The sequence below is a fragment of the Phaethon lepturus genome, unplaced genomic scaffold (assembly GCF_000687285.1).
Source record: "Phaethon lepturus isolate BGI_N335 unplaced genomic scaffold, ASM68728v1 scaffold31598, whole genome shotgun sequence".
NCBI classification, from domain to species: domain Eukaryota; kingdom Metazoa; phylum Chordata; class Aves; order Phaethontiformes; family Phaethontidae; genus Phaethon; species Phaethon lepturus.
Genome location: NW_010557390.1, coordinates 387 through 14,665, shown reverse-complemented (window position 1 = coordinate 14,665; position 14,279 = coordinate 387). Strand labels below are relative to the sequence as shown.

At 42.3% G+C, this 14,279-nt stretch overlaps 1 protein-coding gene across 1 annotated transcript; it reads right to left on the bottom strand.

Moving 5' to 3' along the window:
* Nucleotides 1-636: 636 nt before the first annotated feature.
* Nucleotides 637-6,017, bottom strand: CMTM3 (CKLF-like MARVEL transmembrane domain containing 3). The gene is made up of 4 exons (XM_010292760.1): nucleotides 5,868-6,017; nucleotides 3,977-4,072; nucleotides 2,564-2,681; nucleotides 637-866 (listed from the first exon to the last, which is right to left on the bottom strand). The coding sequence occupies exons 1-4, from the start codon at nucleotides 5,967-5,969 to the stop codon at nucleotides 838-840; spliced, it is 345 nt and encodes a 114-aa protein (XP_010291062.1). The 5' UTR covers nucleotides 5,970-6,017; the 3' UTR covers nucleotides 637-837.
* Between the last annotated feature and the right edge of the window lie 8,262 nt (nucleotides 6,018-14,279).

The window sequence follows — 14,279 nt, the reverse complement described above, 5'->3', positions numbered from 1 at the left end:
CGGCTGGTACTTGGCAAGCCGTCCTTACCTGGATGTGCAAACACGTACAAGGGCTTCCATGCAAATGGTAGGAAGGGGCTGGTAAGACGCCGCCTCATCTGTTCTACCGTATCTCTGTGGTGAAACTGCACAAGGTGGAATGTGGCCCCATCCAAGCAGCTTAAAAAAGTGGTATTGAATGTTTGATGAGCCAGCTACCCTGTGGTACAATTATACTTCGAGGTTTGTTCTTGCTTTGGATTTCCAGTTGTCACTTTTTCTTGTTGCAGATAGGCAGTAGATATAAATGTATTGAAACCAACATGTTAACTATAACCTATGCCTTCAGTGCTTGAGATAGTGGAATATTCAGACTTCAGATAAAGAAATACTGTTAGATAATCAAGATAAATACAAATAAAGTAGAGGCATTCTGAGCCTCTCTTCTTTGGCACAGCAAGAAGTATAAAAGCTCTAAGTGTTAAAGATTTGGAATTAAGAAAGCATATTAAAGGCTCCGCTTATATGTTTAAAATACTATGTTCCTGTTTACTCAGTACATTGTAGTGCTGAGTAGGGAGCGGCAACGAAGAATTGAGCTGTGTTGTTTGGATACAGGTGTCTGTGGCAGGTTGAACTACTGTAAAATCCATAGTTCTGAAGGAGTGTCTAACGGCTTTGGGAGTAGTCTCCTTTTCCACATCACTGCCCTGTCTGTGCTTCGGTGATTCCATAAACAGTGAGGTGGAAAGAGGATATTGAGGCTGAAATAAGGGAGATTTTTTCAACTGGCAGTGCATTCGGCAAAGGGGAAAGTGCTTGATCATCTTCCCTTCACACTTGGTTGGTGTTAGTTCTTCAGTCCGAGTCGGAATCAGAGTCCTCATCTGAAATTTTAAACAAGATACAACAGTGACAATTAAAACTGGAAGTCTCCACGTCAGCTTTAGCTCTTGCGGGGGGAGATATGCTGCTCTTTGGCTGGTGTCTGCTTCAAAGGTTGTGGCATATTTAGGAAAAGGCTTGTAGAATGACAGTTCTGACATGATGGAGCTTTAAATGGTGTTTCAAAGGACTTGAGAAATGCTGCTGAGAGGCACTTAGACCACTACAATGTAGGTAACAGCTCAAATGAAAGAAGTTGCAGAGCTGATATTGTTAGCATGACCACCAAGAGGAAGTCTGCTGAAGACATGCTTCCTGTACTAGAATATTGCTGTTTGCTGTTGGTCACAGTTATGCACTGCCAGTTAAACGTATCTAAAAACCAGAAGCTTTTAAGACATTAAGAAATCCTGATAGCCCTATAGAAGTATATCTTGCCCAAGCTGGAGACTCAGCTTGCAAGGAAGCCAGGGATTTCTGGCCTTGGCACTTGAAAGCCCCAGCATGAACATGAGTTTGGTGCTGCAGGGCAAAGCCCTTCTCGCATGGTCAAATCATTGACACAAGACTGCGTGTTTTTAAGCTTATATATTTCTCTCTCCATCTCCAGGGAAAGGAGATCTAATCTTTTAGTCTAATTTTGTACCCTTGTCACTGATCTTCTTCTTGAGGTCACTTCAGTTTCTGGGGATAAACAGTTTTTAGTCAGTCTGTTTCCTATGATGTGTTCCTTTAATTCTTCTTTTCTTTGTCTCTCTTTCTGGCCTAAAGCTTGCAAAACATTTAATAGCCTACTAAAATACCTAGAAAAGACTGTTAGCATTACTATATACTTTCTAGGATTCAGTATGCGTCTTGGGTGTTTGTTTTTGAGGGTTTTTGTTTGTGTGGGGTGTTTTTTTTGGATTTGGGGATTTGTTTGTTTGTTTTTAAGTGTGGAACAGTCTTTCTCATCTGCGTGGGTGCAACAAGTAGCATCACAAGGGCATGATGCCTGATTTGGGCTCCTGGGTACTGCAAAACAGCTACCTGTGTCCTGACTTGACTTGAAATGGGTTTGAACTCCCAACATGGGGGCCCTCTCTTTATTGTTGTTTAAGTGGATCTGTCTGGTTTGAGGTAGACTGCACCTCCTATATTAGAAAGAAATTTGATAACAATCTTTTTAATTTTATGGTGTGTGGCCCTTGGATTTCAAGGACATTTGCCCATGGATGGTCCAAGCTTGACCCTGAATAAGATGTAATCATGATAAAGAGATGATAAAGAGGAAAGTGCTGTTGGACATAAAAGACTGTGGACTAATGGATGTTAATTATTAAGTTACCAAAAAAAAAAAAGTAGATGTCTGTTTATTTTTAAAGTAAGACATCTTGATAGGAGGAAAAAAGGTCAATGCTGTACAATAATTTCTGTAATTGGATTTGGGGCCTTTCAAAGTTGGATGGCGCAAAACTCTGAGAAACTTCACATTCCTGGCTTGCTAGTTCTCTTTATAAATCACTGAAATTACAGTTCTTGTATTTTAAGACTAAGCAGCTGCATAATTCAGCATAGCTGTGGCATACAAAACCAAGGTACCCAAGAATAGAAGCTGTTATTACCAAGTGAGTGCTCTTGCTCCCCCGTGAAGAGTGAAATGGAGAAGAAAAATCTCACGTTACATGCTAGTATAACCAAAATGGGGAATTTTACCTACCTTCTGACTTGCGCCCTTCAGGGGAATCAGAACTGCCTTGCTTGAGAAAAGTAACCAGGTCGTTGAAGGTTATGTAGAAATCAATGGCGTACACTATCGTGGCTATAAATCCAAACACCTAAAATAGCAAAATAATACTCTTTAACAACAGTTCACGTCCATCAATGACAAACCAAAATAAGCCTAACCGCCACAAGAAAAATTCATAAAGAGAACTTGGACTTGATTTTTTTGGCCTGTGCCTTTCTAAAAAGACAGGGAAGGGAAATGTCTTGTGACTCACTGGCATCAACTAAATTGCAGCTAATTTGGGAGCCTAAGTCATGATCCCTGCAGTTGCTCCATCAGATGTGTCCTTAGCCCTTCCCCAGCCTACACAGCTCCCTGGCTCTGGGCATGTTCTGAGCATCAGCATTGCAGGAGAACGTAACCTGCACCTCCACCATCCCAGGTCTTCTCTTTGGCATGAAGAGATCACCTTGATTTCTCTAGAAATATTTTTTTACTGGTTTGCAAGGAGACATGTCTACTGCAGAGTGAACTAGATTGAGATAAAATGATTCTGGGGTTACCTATTCAATGTCAAAGCAGCAGCAGCGTGGCAAGAGTAGGCTGGTTTTCAGGCTGAGAAGCTAGGGTAAATGCTATGTTCTACTGCTCCATGTTTAAACTGACTGACAAAGATTAAAACAAGATCTTTGAAATTCTGATCGTCTGATCAAAACGGATCATTTGAAATTGTGTATGACTTGGGATGTTTTGGTAAGGGTTGCTGGCAAACACTACTGGGTCTTGTTCTTCCCTATTTTTAAAAATTATTATGCAAATTTTATTTATGTTGCATACATCATTGATGCTTGGAGTCAAGTTGCAGATGGAGAGGCTGTATCTTATTTCTGAACACAAAATGCTGCTGATGAAGGCTTTCTCCTGGGCAGTCCATACACTGGAGGGTAAAATGACACTGCTCTTGTTTCTACTCATCCAAGTAAAATGAAGCAGCAGAGGCAGGAAATAAATTAGTTTAGTAGTTACAGGTTTGATTTCTTTTTTAATTGTTATTACTCCCTCCATTCAAGGATCTTGATGTTCTTTGCAGGAACAGAGAAGTTTATCTTCCCGGTAGAGCTGGTGAAATTACAAAGCAGAATAGGTGCGTTCACTAAGTAGTGCAGTTAGCATTGAGCAGCACTGTTAGGATGAAAAACTATTCATTGATTGAATGAATAGTTTTTTCAATGACCTGTTTTTTCTAAATAACCAACCATTTCTTTGTTGCTTTAGCCAAATCTAATTCTCAGTTAACTGAAGAAACTTCTACTACTTGCAATGGGGTCAGAATTTAATTGTTTCTACAGTATGTCCATATGCAGCTCACCAAAATACCCAAGTGGAAAGCTCACATCTACTTACTCCCGCTGCTTTCGATGCTCCATCATTATACTTTGAGACAGCAGCAATTGAAATGGCAAAGTAAATAATGGCAGCAGTGACGCACCGCAAGAAATCCTGTAAAATAAGCAATGGTGTATTCTCAGATTAGTCATGTAATTCCAACATACAAACTCCTCTAAAAATGATTTCAAAAATGACCATTAAAAACTTTTGTTCTTGCATCAGTGGACTCGCCTGATGCTGGAGTGTAACCACAGCCTGGTATTTTGTAGCAGATGAATTGTTCATCTGGGAAATATTTTCAAATGAGAGATGCGCAGAATCTCAGCATAAGCTTCTGCTCTTACAGATGTTGGTAAAAATCCTACTTTTAATGTACGAATGTCAGGCAGACCTTTCTTCAGGCTAAGAAGGGCTGTCTTTGTGATGTTTAACTTGGAGTGTAGCAAGGGCTCCGATGGAAGAATCACCCGAATTGCCTTAAAAAGCCTCATCTTTAAGCAGAACTCCTGTGGTACCAAAGGCTCAGGAGGAGAGCACCCGTTCCCTTGTTTCTATGTAGAAGTAGGCCTGTCTGTAGGAGCTCCTCATTTAGGAACTAAACACTTTTATTGTTTAAAACTATGATTTATACTTAGTATGTACACCTGTAACTCCAACGGCGAGCCGAAAGTGAACATACCTGTAGTTGTCATCAAAAAACGTGCTTCTCTGGCTGAGACTAGCTCTGCAGGGCAGGGGCCATGCCCTACAATATGAGCAGTGATGTGCTGGAGCAACAGCGTCTCTGAACTGTATATTAAATAAAAAGCTGTGATTCCCAGGGCATGTGTAAATCGTGTGAGCTGGAATAATGGTATCTTGACCTCTGTTCACAATTAGGTCTTCTGCCTTTTCAGAACAGATGGATGAATAAGATACTGTCTCAAAACACAAATCCTACAAGAAACTTGACTCTTCAGAAGTCAGGATGAGGTCAGTTATCTACATTCTGCGGCTGGAGTATATTATGGTAATGGACATAATAAACATACAAGTGCTTTTTTGTCTTAGTTCTGGAATCGGATGCATGTAGAAAACAAGAAAACAATGGAACTGAGATTACCGTCTGAAGACCATGTACAGAGTCATAATCACTTACTGCTGCTGTTTTATCCACCGGTGGCCTTGCTAACGTTTTTATACACTGAGAACTCTAATTCAAATCTCACTATGATGAACTATTGATAGACTGTACCAAAAGAGAATCCAGATCGATTGGATTAGCATTTTTTTGGAAGTATTTGTACTGCTAGACAAATGCTCCCTTTACAACGTATGTTTGCAGCAACAGAGACATCCAGTGGCCGCTGTGCAGTCATCGCCCGCCTCTACGCACCTGAAAACTCCCCCAAGAATAGCCAGTGGTTCCCTTGTGTGAATGAGCATCTGCTGGCAAGGGCTTCCCCCCGCAGCAACAGCAGCTGTCAAGGTTGTTTGCATGCGAGTATGACTCCGCATCTCAATGAGCACTTTCCTGAGAATTTTAAGCAGTTTAGCAAAGCGTATGCATTACTGTATAGCATGGCTCCGTTTCCCCATGTGTAAGAGGACCGCAGTAGTGGTCAGACTGACTTAGGCTGATGTTGCACGCTTCTGAAGATCCAGCCCTAAGCCATTTGCCTGGAACTGGGCATGAAGTCTGTGTTTTAATCAAACCACGCTTGCGTCAGCACCAAGAAAGCTATAGTGTATAGTACAGCACAGTTTACAGAGTGCTTTCGGAGCTTTGGAATGAAAGGCAATATGGACAAATTTCTAAGAAGGGGGTGAAGTTGTTAACAGTCAGCCAAAACTCCCTTATAGTCCCTTGTACTCGTGTTACACTGTACAACTAAATCTGTGAGTTTACATTGCACATTTCACTTACCGTCAAAGGCCAGTAGAGTCCTTTAAACTTCTCATTAAGTTTGGAGGCGTACGCAAAAAAAAGAAACAGTGCCAGCAGAAACTCTAGGAGTGGTGCCATCATGAAAGAGGCAGCTAGAGATGCAATATAGCAGATAAAGATGATAAATGACAGCACCTAGAGTAAAGGGAAAACTAGTTATTTGCATGGAATAGCAGAGCCTCAGGCAGCTGAGCAGCTTTGAAGCATTATGCTCCCTGTGTACTTCTGTCAGTGCTGCTGGTGACGGCATATCTTGCTTCCTACTTTTTTTTTTTCTTCGGCCAAATTAATTTTCTTGTCTAGCATGGAATAAATCTAAAGTAATGGTGTTCATTTCAATGCATGTGAAATCAACTTTCCCAGAGAGCTTGGTGGATTTGCACCTCTGAGTCAGTAATTTGCTCTGGATTGTAAACAGTTCTGACAACATAACTCTGAAAAAAGAGTGGGACATTGCCAAGCAAACGGAGCTCTAAGCTTTCAGCCGTGACAGTTCTCATTTGAAATCCAAATCATTGCTTAGATAGCCCAAAGTAACTCAGCATTTATAATCTTTCTTAGAGTTAAAAGAAAAAAGTTTGCTGCTGCTGGATAGAAAAGAGCTGAGAATTAATTCTTCTGTGATTTCTGGAAGTCTCTGGTTCTAGTTTTCCAGCGTAGATAGCTGTTCTAGAAAGTAACAGGATAGACAACTCCCATAGATTTGTTTTAACTCCATGATGTTTCCTAACTCTGCTAAATAATAAAAATGGCATTTGTTTTCCCATTCAATTCAAATACCTTTAGAATATAGTTTATGGCTCAAAATAGAAAGTTTCACAGTGGGAAAATGGCTAAAGAAAATGCATTTTCACCTAAACCTGACAGTACCAAAGTGCCATGCTATACTTCTGGACTGTCAGCTACTGTATTTGTGAAAGTGGGAGGTGAGGGAACCATGGAGAAACTTAGTAAAATTTTCAAATGATGTAGTGGGAGCTGGTCACCCCTGAGAAGAGGCTCCAGCCCTACTGCTCTCCTGCCTCACGTGGTAACTGGCTGCTGCTTTCTTCAAATTAGCTTCAAATACAAAAAGTAGTTAGCATACTGAATAAAACGTTTTCTGCATGTGTGAGTATTGTGTGCTAGTTTACGCCTGAGCTTCTCTATTCAGCCTTTCCTCTTGGAGACAAATCTCTGCCTTAGCAATGCTCAGAGATGCTTTTGGTCAACATAGCAGTAGGTCCTGTTTGAGCATTAGATTACAAGGATTTTTTTGAACTTCTAAATTCAGACGCTGGCATTCTCACTCATATAATATTGAAAATAGATATATTTTCCCCCAGATGGTACATCCGAAGGCAGATGTGGCTTCTTGAAAAGCATAAATGTTTGGACTCTGACAATCAATGCATTTGGATCATTAAATTTCAGATCAATCCTGTTTGAAATAATTTCTTCAATTAATTAACAAGCCTTTATTCTAAGCCTGGTTTTTGGGGAAAGCAGTCAGCTCTTGACCAGGATGATAATAGCTGGAGTATATTGTTTTGATCTGTTAGGACTGGGTGGTGGAGTTTGAGAGGATGTGATATTTTTAGTAAGATACTCTATTTTAAAATGCCAGTGCATTGTTCTCGTTTCATTGGGTTGTAAGAAACTGATCCGGTATAATATGTAGAGTTCACTTCTTCGTGGAGGCCTGTTACCTATTACTATTTATCCTATTTGTTGTTATTTATCCTATTATTATTTTCTTTTTGCTTCCATAGCCACTTTGCAGGTTTTTCTATCATTTTCATACAGCAGAGGGAACTCGTTCACTGTATGTTATCCTTAACGTGGTATTTTACTTCTGTGAATGAAAAGTGGTAAGTACTGGTTGAAGAGAAGTGGATATAACAGGATTTGAAAACTACTACGAGGAGAGAGGACTTCTTGGTCCTTCCTATCACACCACCTACTCCCCCGCAATAAAAACAGAAGGGATGGGGACGGGACCTTAACTTTGTGAATCTGCTTCACTTGTGTTTGTGGAACATAATTTAGACACGGTTTCACGTTTTTTGGTTTAAAAAGAAATTACTGTGTAGCTAGAACACTTTTTCTTTCTTGTTCTGGTGTCCAAAAAAAAAAAAAAAAAAAAAAACCACCACCAAAAACCAGCTCTTCCTTTTTCTGGCTAAAGCTAAAGGAGAGTGTGTGATAGCTGAGATACAGACAGAGAAGTATGCAGGGGCAAAGAGCAGCAGGGAGGAGGTGCGTTCAGGATAGGTCCCTCCCAACCTCCTTTCAATAGAAGCACATTAGACCTGAACTGAACTTGGTAGATCTCTTATGAAAGGATTAAATGCAGTGTTAAATAATACATCATACTACAGCAGCCAGGGGAGGTAGAGAGGCAAATTTCATATATATGTTGATGAAGCACAGCACAGATCACTTTGATTTCAATTCTGTTTGATACAGTAACCCCTGTGCTCTGCCTGCCTTTATACAGAGAAAAAGTGTTTCTGTCAGAAGCGTTGACCGTTCGTTAGGTGGAACAAAGACCCTTTGTGTTCTCTTAAGATCAGCCTTATAGTAATTTGTGTAACTTAAGGATCCCGCTATCTTCCCCTCGCCCTGATGGCCCTGGGCAGGTCCGCGTGCTGTAAGGCGGCTCGGGATGCCAACGGAAACTTGTTTTGTGGCAAGACCACGCCAAGGGGCTTCTGCTCCAGCGCGCTGGTGTGCCAGCGGGGTTCCTGCGCGGGTGCAAGGTGAAGAGACAAAAGGATCAGTCTGAGCATTTCTGCTTTCTAATTCGGTCCGATCCGGAGAAGCTGACGACTGGGGAAATACTAGTTGCCTATTTTAAAATGTAGTTAAGAGGCCAGTTATGTGCTCAGACAAACCCCTGGGTTATTGGTAGGATCACAGCAGTGTCCTGGTGCCTGTTCCTCAGCCCTGAGAACAGTAACTGTACCCTTGCCATCACCACCACCTTGAGCGCTGGGCTCGAGTCCGACCCGTCCCAGCTCTCCGCTCCTGCCTCTACTTGTCAGCATCCCGTTGTGCAAGGGAAATGCATGTCAAGGCCATGTTAAAAAACAAAACAAAACAGAAAAACAAACACCACCCCCTCCAAACCTCCCAAAACAAACAAGCATCCTTGATTTGCAAGAAGTCCCTTGATTTCAATGAATTATTAATGATAAAAGGGAAAGAATCTGACATGAAGTGTGATAATTGCTCTTCAATTAAGCATCATTCCTCGTTTTGGAGGCATTCAGAGACTGAAAAGGCCCAAGGAAGATTTTATGTGAAATACACACCTATAAAATAGTGGACGAGATTTTGAGAATGAAGGTTTGAAAGACGGTATTTTTAGACGTTACAGCCTTCATCGAGGCAAGGCTGGAAGGCGCTGGAAGGGGAGGCTTGCAGACAACAGAAAGAGCAAGAGAGACGAAGGGAAGGAGGTGTCTGAAGGCTCTGTCGGGTGACAGCTACGGTGCTACAGCTTGTGCTTTGGTTTTCTGCCTTTGTGTCCCTGGCGGCTGTGTCACAGCCCTGACGTGGATTTTAATGTCAGATCTACTGGCTAAGCTGGGGACAGCCCTGTGTGACACAAGAGCCCACAAAGCTCTCGGCTTTTGATGATGTTTCTCATTTCTCTTTATTTAGAGCTCATTTCCCCTTCTGACAGGAGGAGTGCATGGACTTCCTGAGCAATACTGGACGTTATTGTCTTGTCTTGTCTGAATTATAAAAGTGAGTTGGTACCTTATTATCTTGTCTCAGCATTTAATTGCGTTGCCACTAACTGAAGCATTTGATGTCACTGAAAAATTTGGTAATTTAAAAAATATACCTCTCCTCCCACAATACAAACGCTGATGTGCCAGTCTGTGCCCAGAAATAACGAACACCTGCTTACTTACTCTTCCAGACTTTAAGTCTTTGAGACAAACATCTGGCAAACTGAAAGTTGCTCTAAAAACGACAAACTCAAAAGCAACCTTCAGAATATAGCCTGACCCCCTCTAAAGACTGTCAGATGACCCGCTGCACATCACACTTGTTCTGCGCCTTCTTTCCTGAAGCTGCGTGTTTAAAAGTGATTTCAGAGAAAGGTCAAGCAATGGATCCTGTCCTTTTTCTAACAGCTCTGTGTCTATGCTAAAAAATACAAACCCAAACAGCTAGAGAGGAAGTTCGTGAGGCTCAATGCAGTTGCAAGTTCATTTCTAGCACTTTCAGGCTCAGAAAGCACTGCTGCTTCTGGGATGAAAAAAAAAGTCTAGTGTTTTGTCTGCTTGTATTTACACAGAAGGGTTCTTTTTCCCTTGGGATTACATCCTCGGCATTGATAGCAGCTGGGAGTCCGAGCTGTTCCTGCACTGCTGTTGAAAGGTTAGTGCGACTGTTGCCAGCTTCACTGTGGAGGAATATTTGGACGCAGAAAGCTCTAGCACAGCAAGGAATAGAACAGGATCTTTTCATAGTCTGTCAATGGTAAGATTGTAAAAAATCCTGGCAAAAAAACAGCCTGATTTTTCATTGAGCACCTTTTCTGTGGGAATGGGAATGTACATAAAAGAGAAAGAAGTATTACACGTTACTTGTTCTTTTTCAAAGGAACTTCTTTGGTGTCGTGTTTCAAAAAATTATTTTCTCCCATGTAAACGTTACTTAATATTGTGTTGCTGGGCATCTTAAAGTGGCCAGGCATTATGAAGTTATACTGTATCATATAACCAGCTTGCAACTTAAGGTGTAAAATATAATTACAATGGCTGGAGAGCACTGTGCTCCTTAAGGGAGGGCGGACTGCCGAAGCGCTGAGGTCATGGCAGAGCGCGAAGGCGTTTGTCTCCTCCGTGCAGGGAGAACAGACCCACTGCAGCCCGTCGGGGACGGTGCAGCTGACGTCATTGCGCGCTGCTACTACACACGCCCCAGTGCCCTCCGCTCGCCGCTCCGCGCCGTCAAATGCCTGATGCTTGTTTCACCTCCGTGGAAAAGAACAGGTCTGCTTAAACAGTTTTAAAGTGGCTAGCGGTGATCTCTCTTGGACAAGAGTGCATTTTGTTACTGTTTATCGGCAGAGGGAGAAAGTAGATCACTTAGTGGTCCCTGCTATTCAGTTACTTCTTCTCCGTCGTACTTGTCAGGGAGGTGAAGTTCTTGGTTTCCCCAGAATTAGCTGCAAGGGTCGCTTTCTGGCTACGGACCCGGAGAAAGGCACGGGGCCATATTAGAAGGCGGCTTTACACAGAGCAGCTGCAAGTTTCAGTTACGAAGGTCAGTTCAGAGATGGCTGAAAAGACAGAAGACAGACAGAGAAAGAGCAGAAAACCAGGCACAATGATTCCTACATCATTTCTGTCACCACAGAGGTGATACAACCTTATATAGGACAACCTTACATATTCGTAATACATTTTTATTAAAGAAATACATAGTGCCACTGCATACTGGCTTCAAGGGACTAAGCAGATGCTAATTAAAGTAGTCACCAAGACAAACACAAAAGCTTGACTGAAATAGCCAGGGTGAGCAGCAGAATGCATAAACATGGATCTTGCCTGGACAAGCTTTAGTGGCAGGTATGACAATGGCTGTTAAATGGTTCCAACACAGGACAGAGGGAACTAAAAAATGCATTTCTTAAGCGGGGAAAAGAGCGTGGATGAGATTGATGAGCATGATGAGGTCAGCATGATCAGAGCATGCTGACCTTCAAGACAGCAACTTGAGTATTCAGAAAAAATAAGTAGCTTAAGACTGTTAAAATACATGGAAGAAATAATAGTATGGGCAGAGAATAGAAGGGAAAAAAGAAAGAGAAAAAAATTAACCTGGGAGATTAATTATGGTGATTAGAAAGTGGAGGAGCAAGACAGTGAGAATAAATAGGATCAGGAGAGACAGCAAAGCTTAGACATGTACTTGGTGTTACTGCTGCTTTGTGGCTGTGTAGCTATCCCAGGTGGAATAAAAAATAAGGCAGGAAGATCAAAAGGAAAAGGAGCGGGGACACACACACAGAGGACTTCCTTCTCTGAATAAAATTTGAGATTATAATTAAGCTTCTAGCAGTAATCAGCTGCTTCACCAGCCCAGCTTGTTCTAGGGGAAGCACCAGAATGCCCAGACCCGATATCCTACAGAGCAGTTTACAGGCTGATATGAAAATTACACATGAACATTGTAAGGATCCATACTCACTTCATGGGAAAATGTGTGTAAATGTTATTTTTAAAAAGTGGTTTTAGCAGTTTCCTTCAATCTGAACAAAGCAATCCTCGCTGGCAGCGCTGAGCTCCCACGCTCCCGGTGCGGCTGCCGGTGTGACCTTCCCTGGGATGCCCTGAGCTCCCAGCCGCCTCCAGCAGTGCAGGTGAAGGGAATGGGCTGACGGGAATGGGGCAGTTGTCTTCGTTTACGAAGTCTAGTCAGTCCGCTGTAATTTATGACAGCTGAACTGATCATTTGCCAGCCATTTCTGGGCAAAACAAGACTTTTTAATGAGGTTACTTCCACCAAGTACACAACCAGCACGGTCAGTGGACTGAAGGAATTTGCGAAGCCAACTCCTTCCCTTTCTGCCATAGAACAAAAAGGAGAAGTATAACCATGTACCCCAGTCAAGATATGTTTACAAGTTGCTTCTTCGCTTCGTTGGTAATATATTTTTCAGTATATGGTGGTTTGCTTTTTGAATGTTGAAAAAACTGATTCGGCATTTCCCGCAGCTGAAGAGAGAACCTCTGATCTACCTGCAGAGAGGCCAGTATTTGCATAACTTTAAAGACTGATGAATAAAGCGCATTTCTCGTGTCTTGCCAAGCTGCTGAATAATAATGTGACAGAGATACTCAGTAACCATAACGAGAACCCCATTTTGTTTCTGAACAAAAGACACTATTCAAAATCTGTATCCCATGAATATTATTTACATACATTTATGCAGAACCCAACCCCACCCCACATTAGTGCTGTGTCAAAGAAGAAAAAAAAAATCAAACATTCAAGACAAGAAATACAAAGCTAAAGATGAAACACAGATTTTTAAACTAAGATAGATTTAACTTGGACTCATCTTCAATTATTTGGCACTGCATTTCTCTAATTGTATACAGACTGGATTTTTTCTGGGGCCTGTGTTGTTTTCAAGGATTTCTTCTGGCAAAGCTGAGACAACTGGAGAGAAACTACCACTGCCTCCCCTCTGCCAGGAAACGACATCCTAGGCACGTGGGCTGGCCTGCAAGGAGCACACAGAAAGCTTCGCTGCAGCTTCGGCACAGGGGATTCTGGAGCTGCTTTCAGCCAGCCAAAGCCTCAGGAAGCCCCGAGTGGCCTCACCAAGGATAAATCCCTGTTTTGTCAAGACAGAGCAGTTTTTATTACTCCGAGGAGGCATAATCAGTACTTCTCTATGACAACAAAAGGGTGAGTCTGATCCCATGACCAAAACAGTATTCCTCGAGTATGTCATCATTCAGAGATGTTAAAAAGCCAGGCTGTCTGAAAGCCGTAATTTACTGGCTGTGAGCTTGTGTAGGAAATTCCACTACATGCTATAGTTTGTAACAAAAGCACGTGCCAAAGGAGCAAAGTTAGTTGGGCTTTGGTATCTTCTAAATGTCTGTTTTTGTAAACTGCAGATGCTGTATGAGTGATGGGGGTACCTGGAATTTTTACGGCATTTTTGGTGGAGCAGATACTGCTGCTGCTACCCCGACCAAGGCCCATGTTCCCCACCACAGGAGTCATCCTCATCTCCTGAATGAATGTTTTTTCCTCTCAAAGCCAGCCTCGCATCTCTGGGCTGTTCCCCTCACTGTCTGCCACAGGGCAGCACCCACAGCCTCACAAATTCAGGGGGCTGGTAGAGAAGGGCTGGTCAGGGAGCCTGATGGCGCTGCCTCCTTCTGCCCATTGCTTCCCCTTCTCCTGCTTGAATCTCCTTGTTTCCTTCTCTGAGCTAGCACAGTGCGCAGCCAGGCACCCCGCACTGTGTGCTTGACTGCTAGTTTGGGCTGTCCCGGTATTTGACTACTTGCTGTCAGAACTCCAGCTAAAATTACAGAGAACTTTGTGTTTAAATTTCTCATGATGTCTAGTATAAATGACGTTGAAGGTTTATTTCAATCAAGTAACTTCCTCTTAAATTTTAACTTTTAATTGTCAAATACCCCCTACCCATGGGGGTGAGTTTTCTGAGTGGGGACTGTTTCAGCTGTCAGACTTTAAGCCTTTACAAGTAAAACACCAGAAAGTGTTAAATCAAAAATCAAAGGTCTATAATTGCCACGCTAGCCCAGATCTCAGAACTTGAACCTAAAGGAAAAATGTGCTGTATTTCTTAGGGGACCAGCACTGCTATCGCTGGACTAAGCTTGTGGCGATGATGATGGT

What these genes read in the sequence shown, in the direction of transcription:
- CMTM3 (XM_010292760.1), bottom strand. Translation starts at nt 5,969, where the DNA reads ATGATGGCACCACTCCTAGAGTTTCTGCTGGCACTGTTTCTTTTTTTT. An exon ending in GAGCATCGAAAGCAGCGGGA is followed by an intron (nt 2,682 to 3,976) that starts GTAAGTAGATGT and finishes TTGCTATTTTAG; the next exon opens with GTGTTTGGATTTATAGCCAC. An exon ending in TGAAGGGCGCAAGTCAGAAG is followed by an intron (nt 867 to 2,563) that starts GTAGGTAAAATT and finishes TTAAAATTTCAG; the next exon opens with ATGAGGACTCTGATTCCGAC.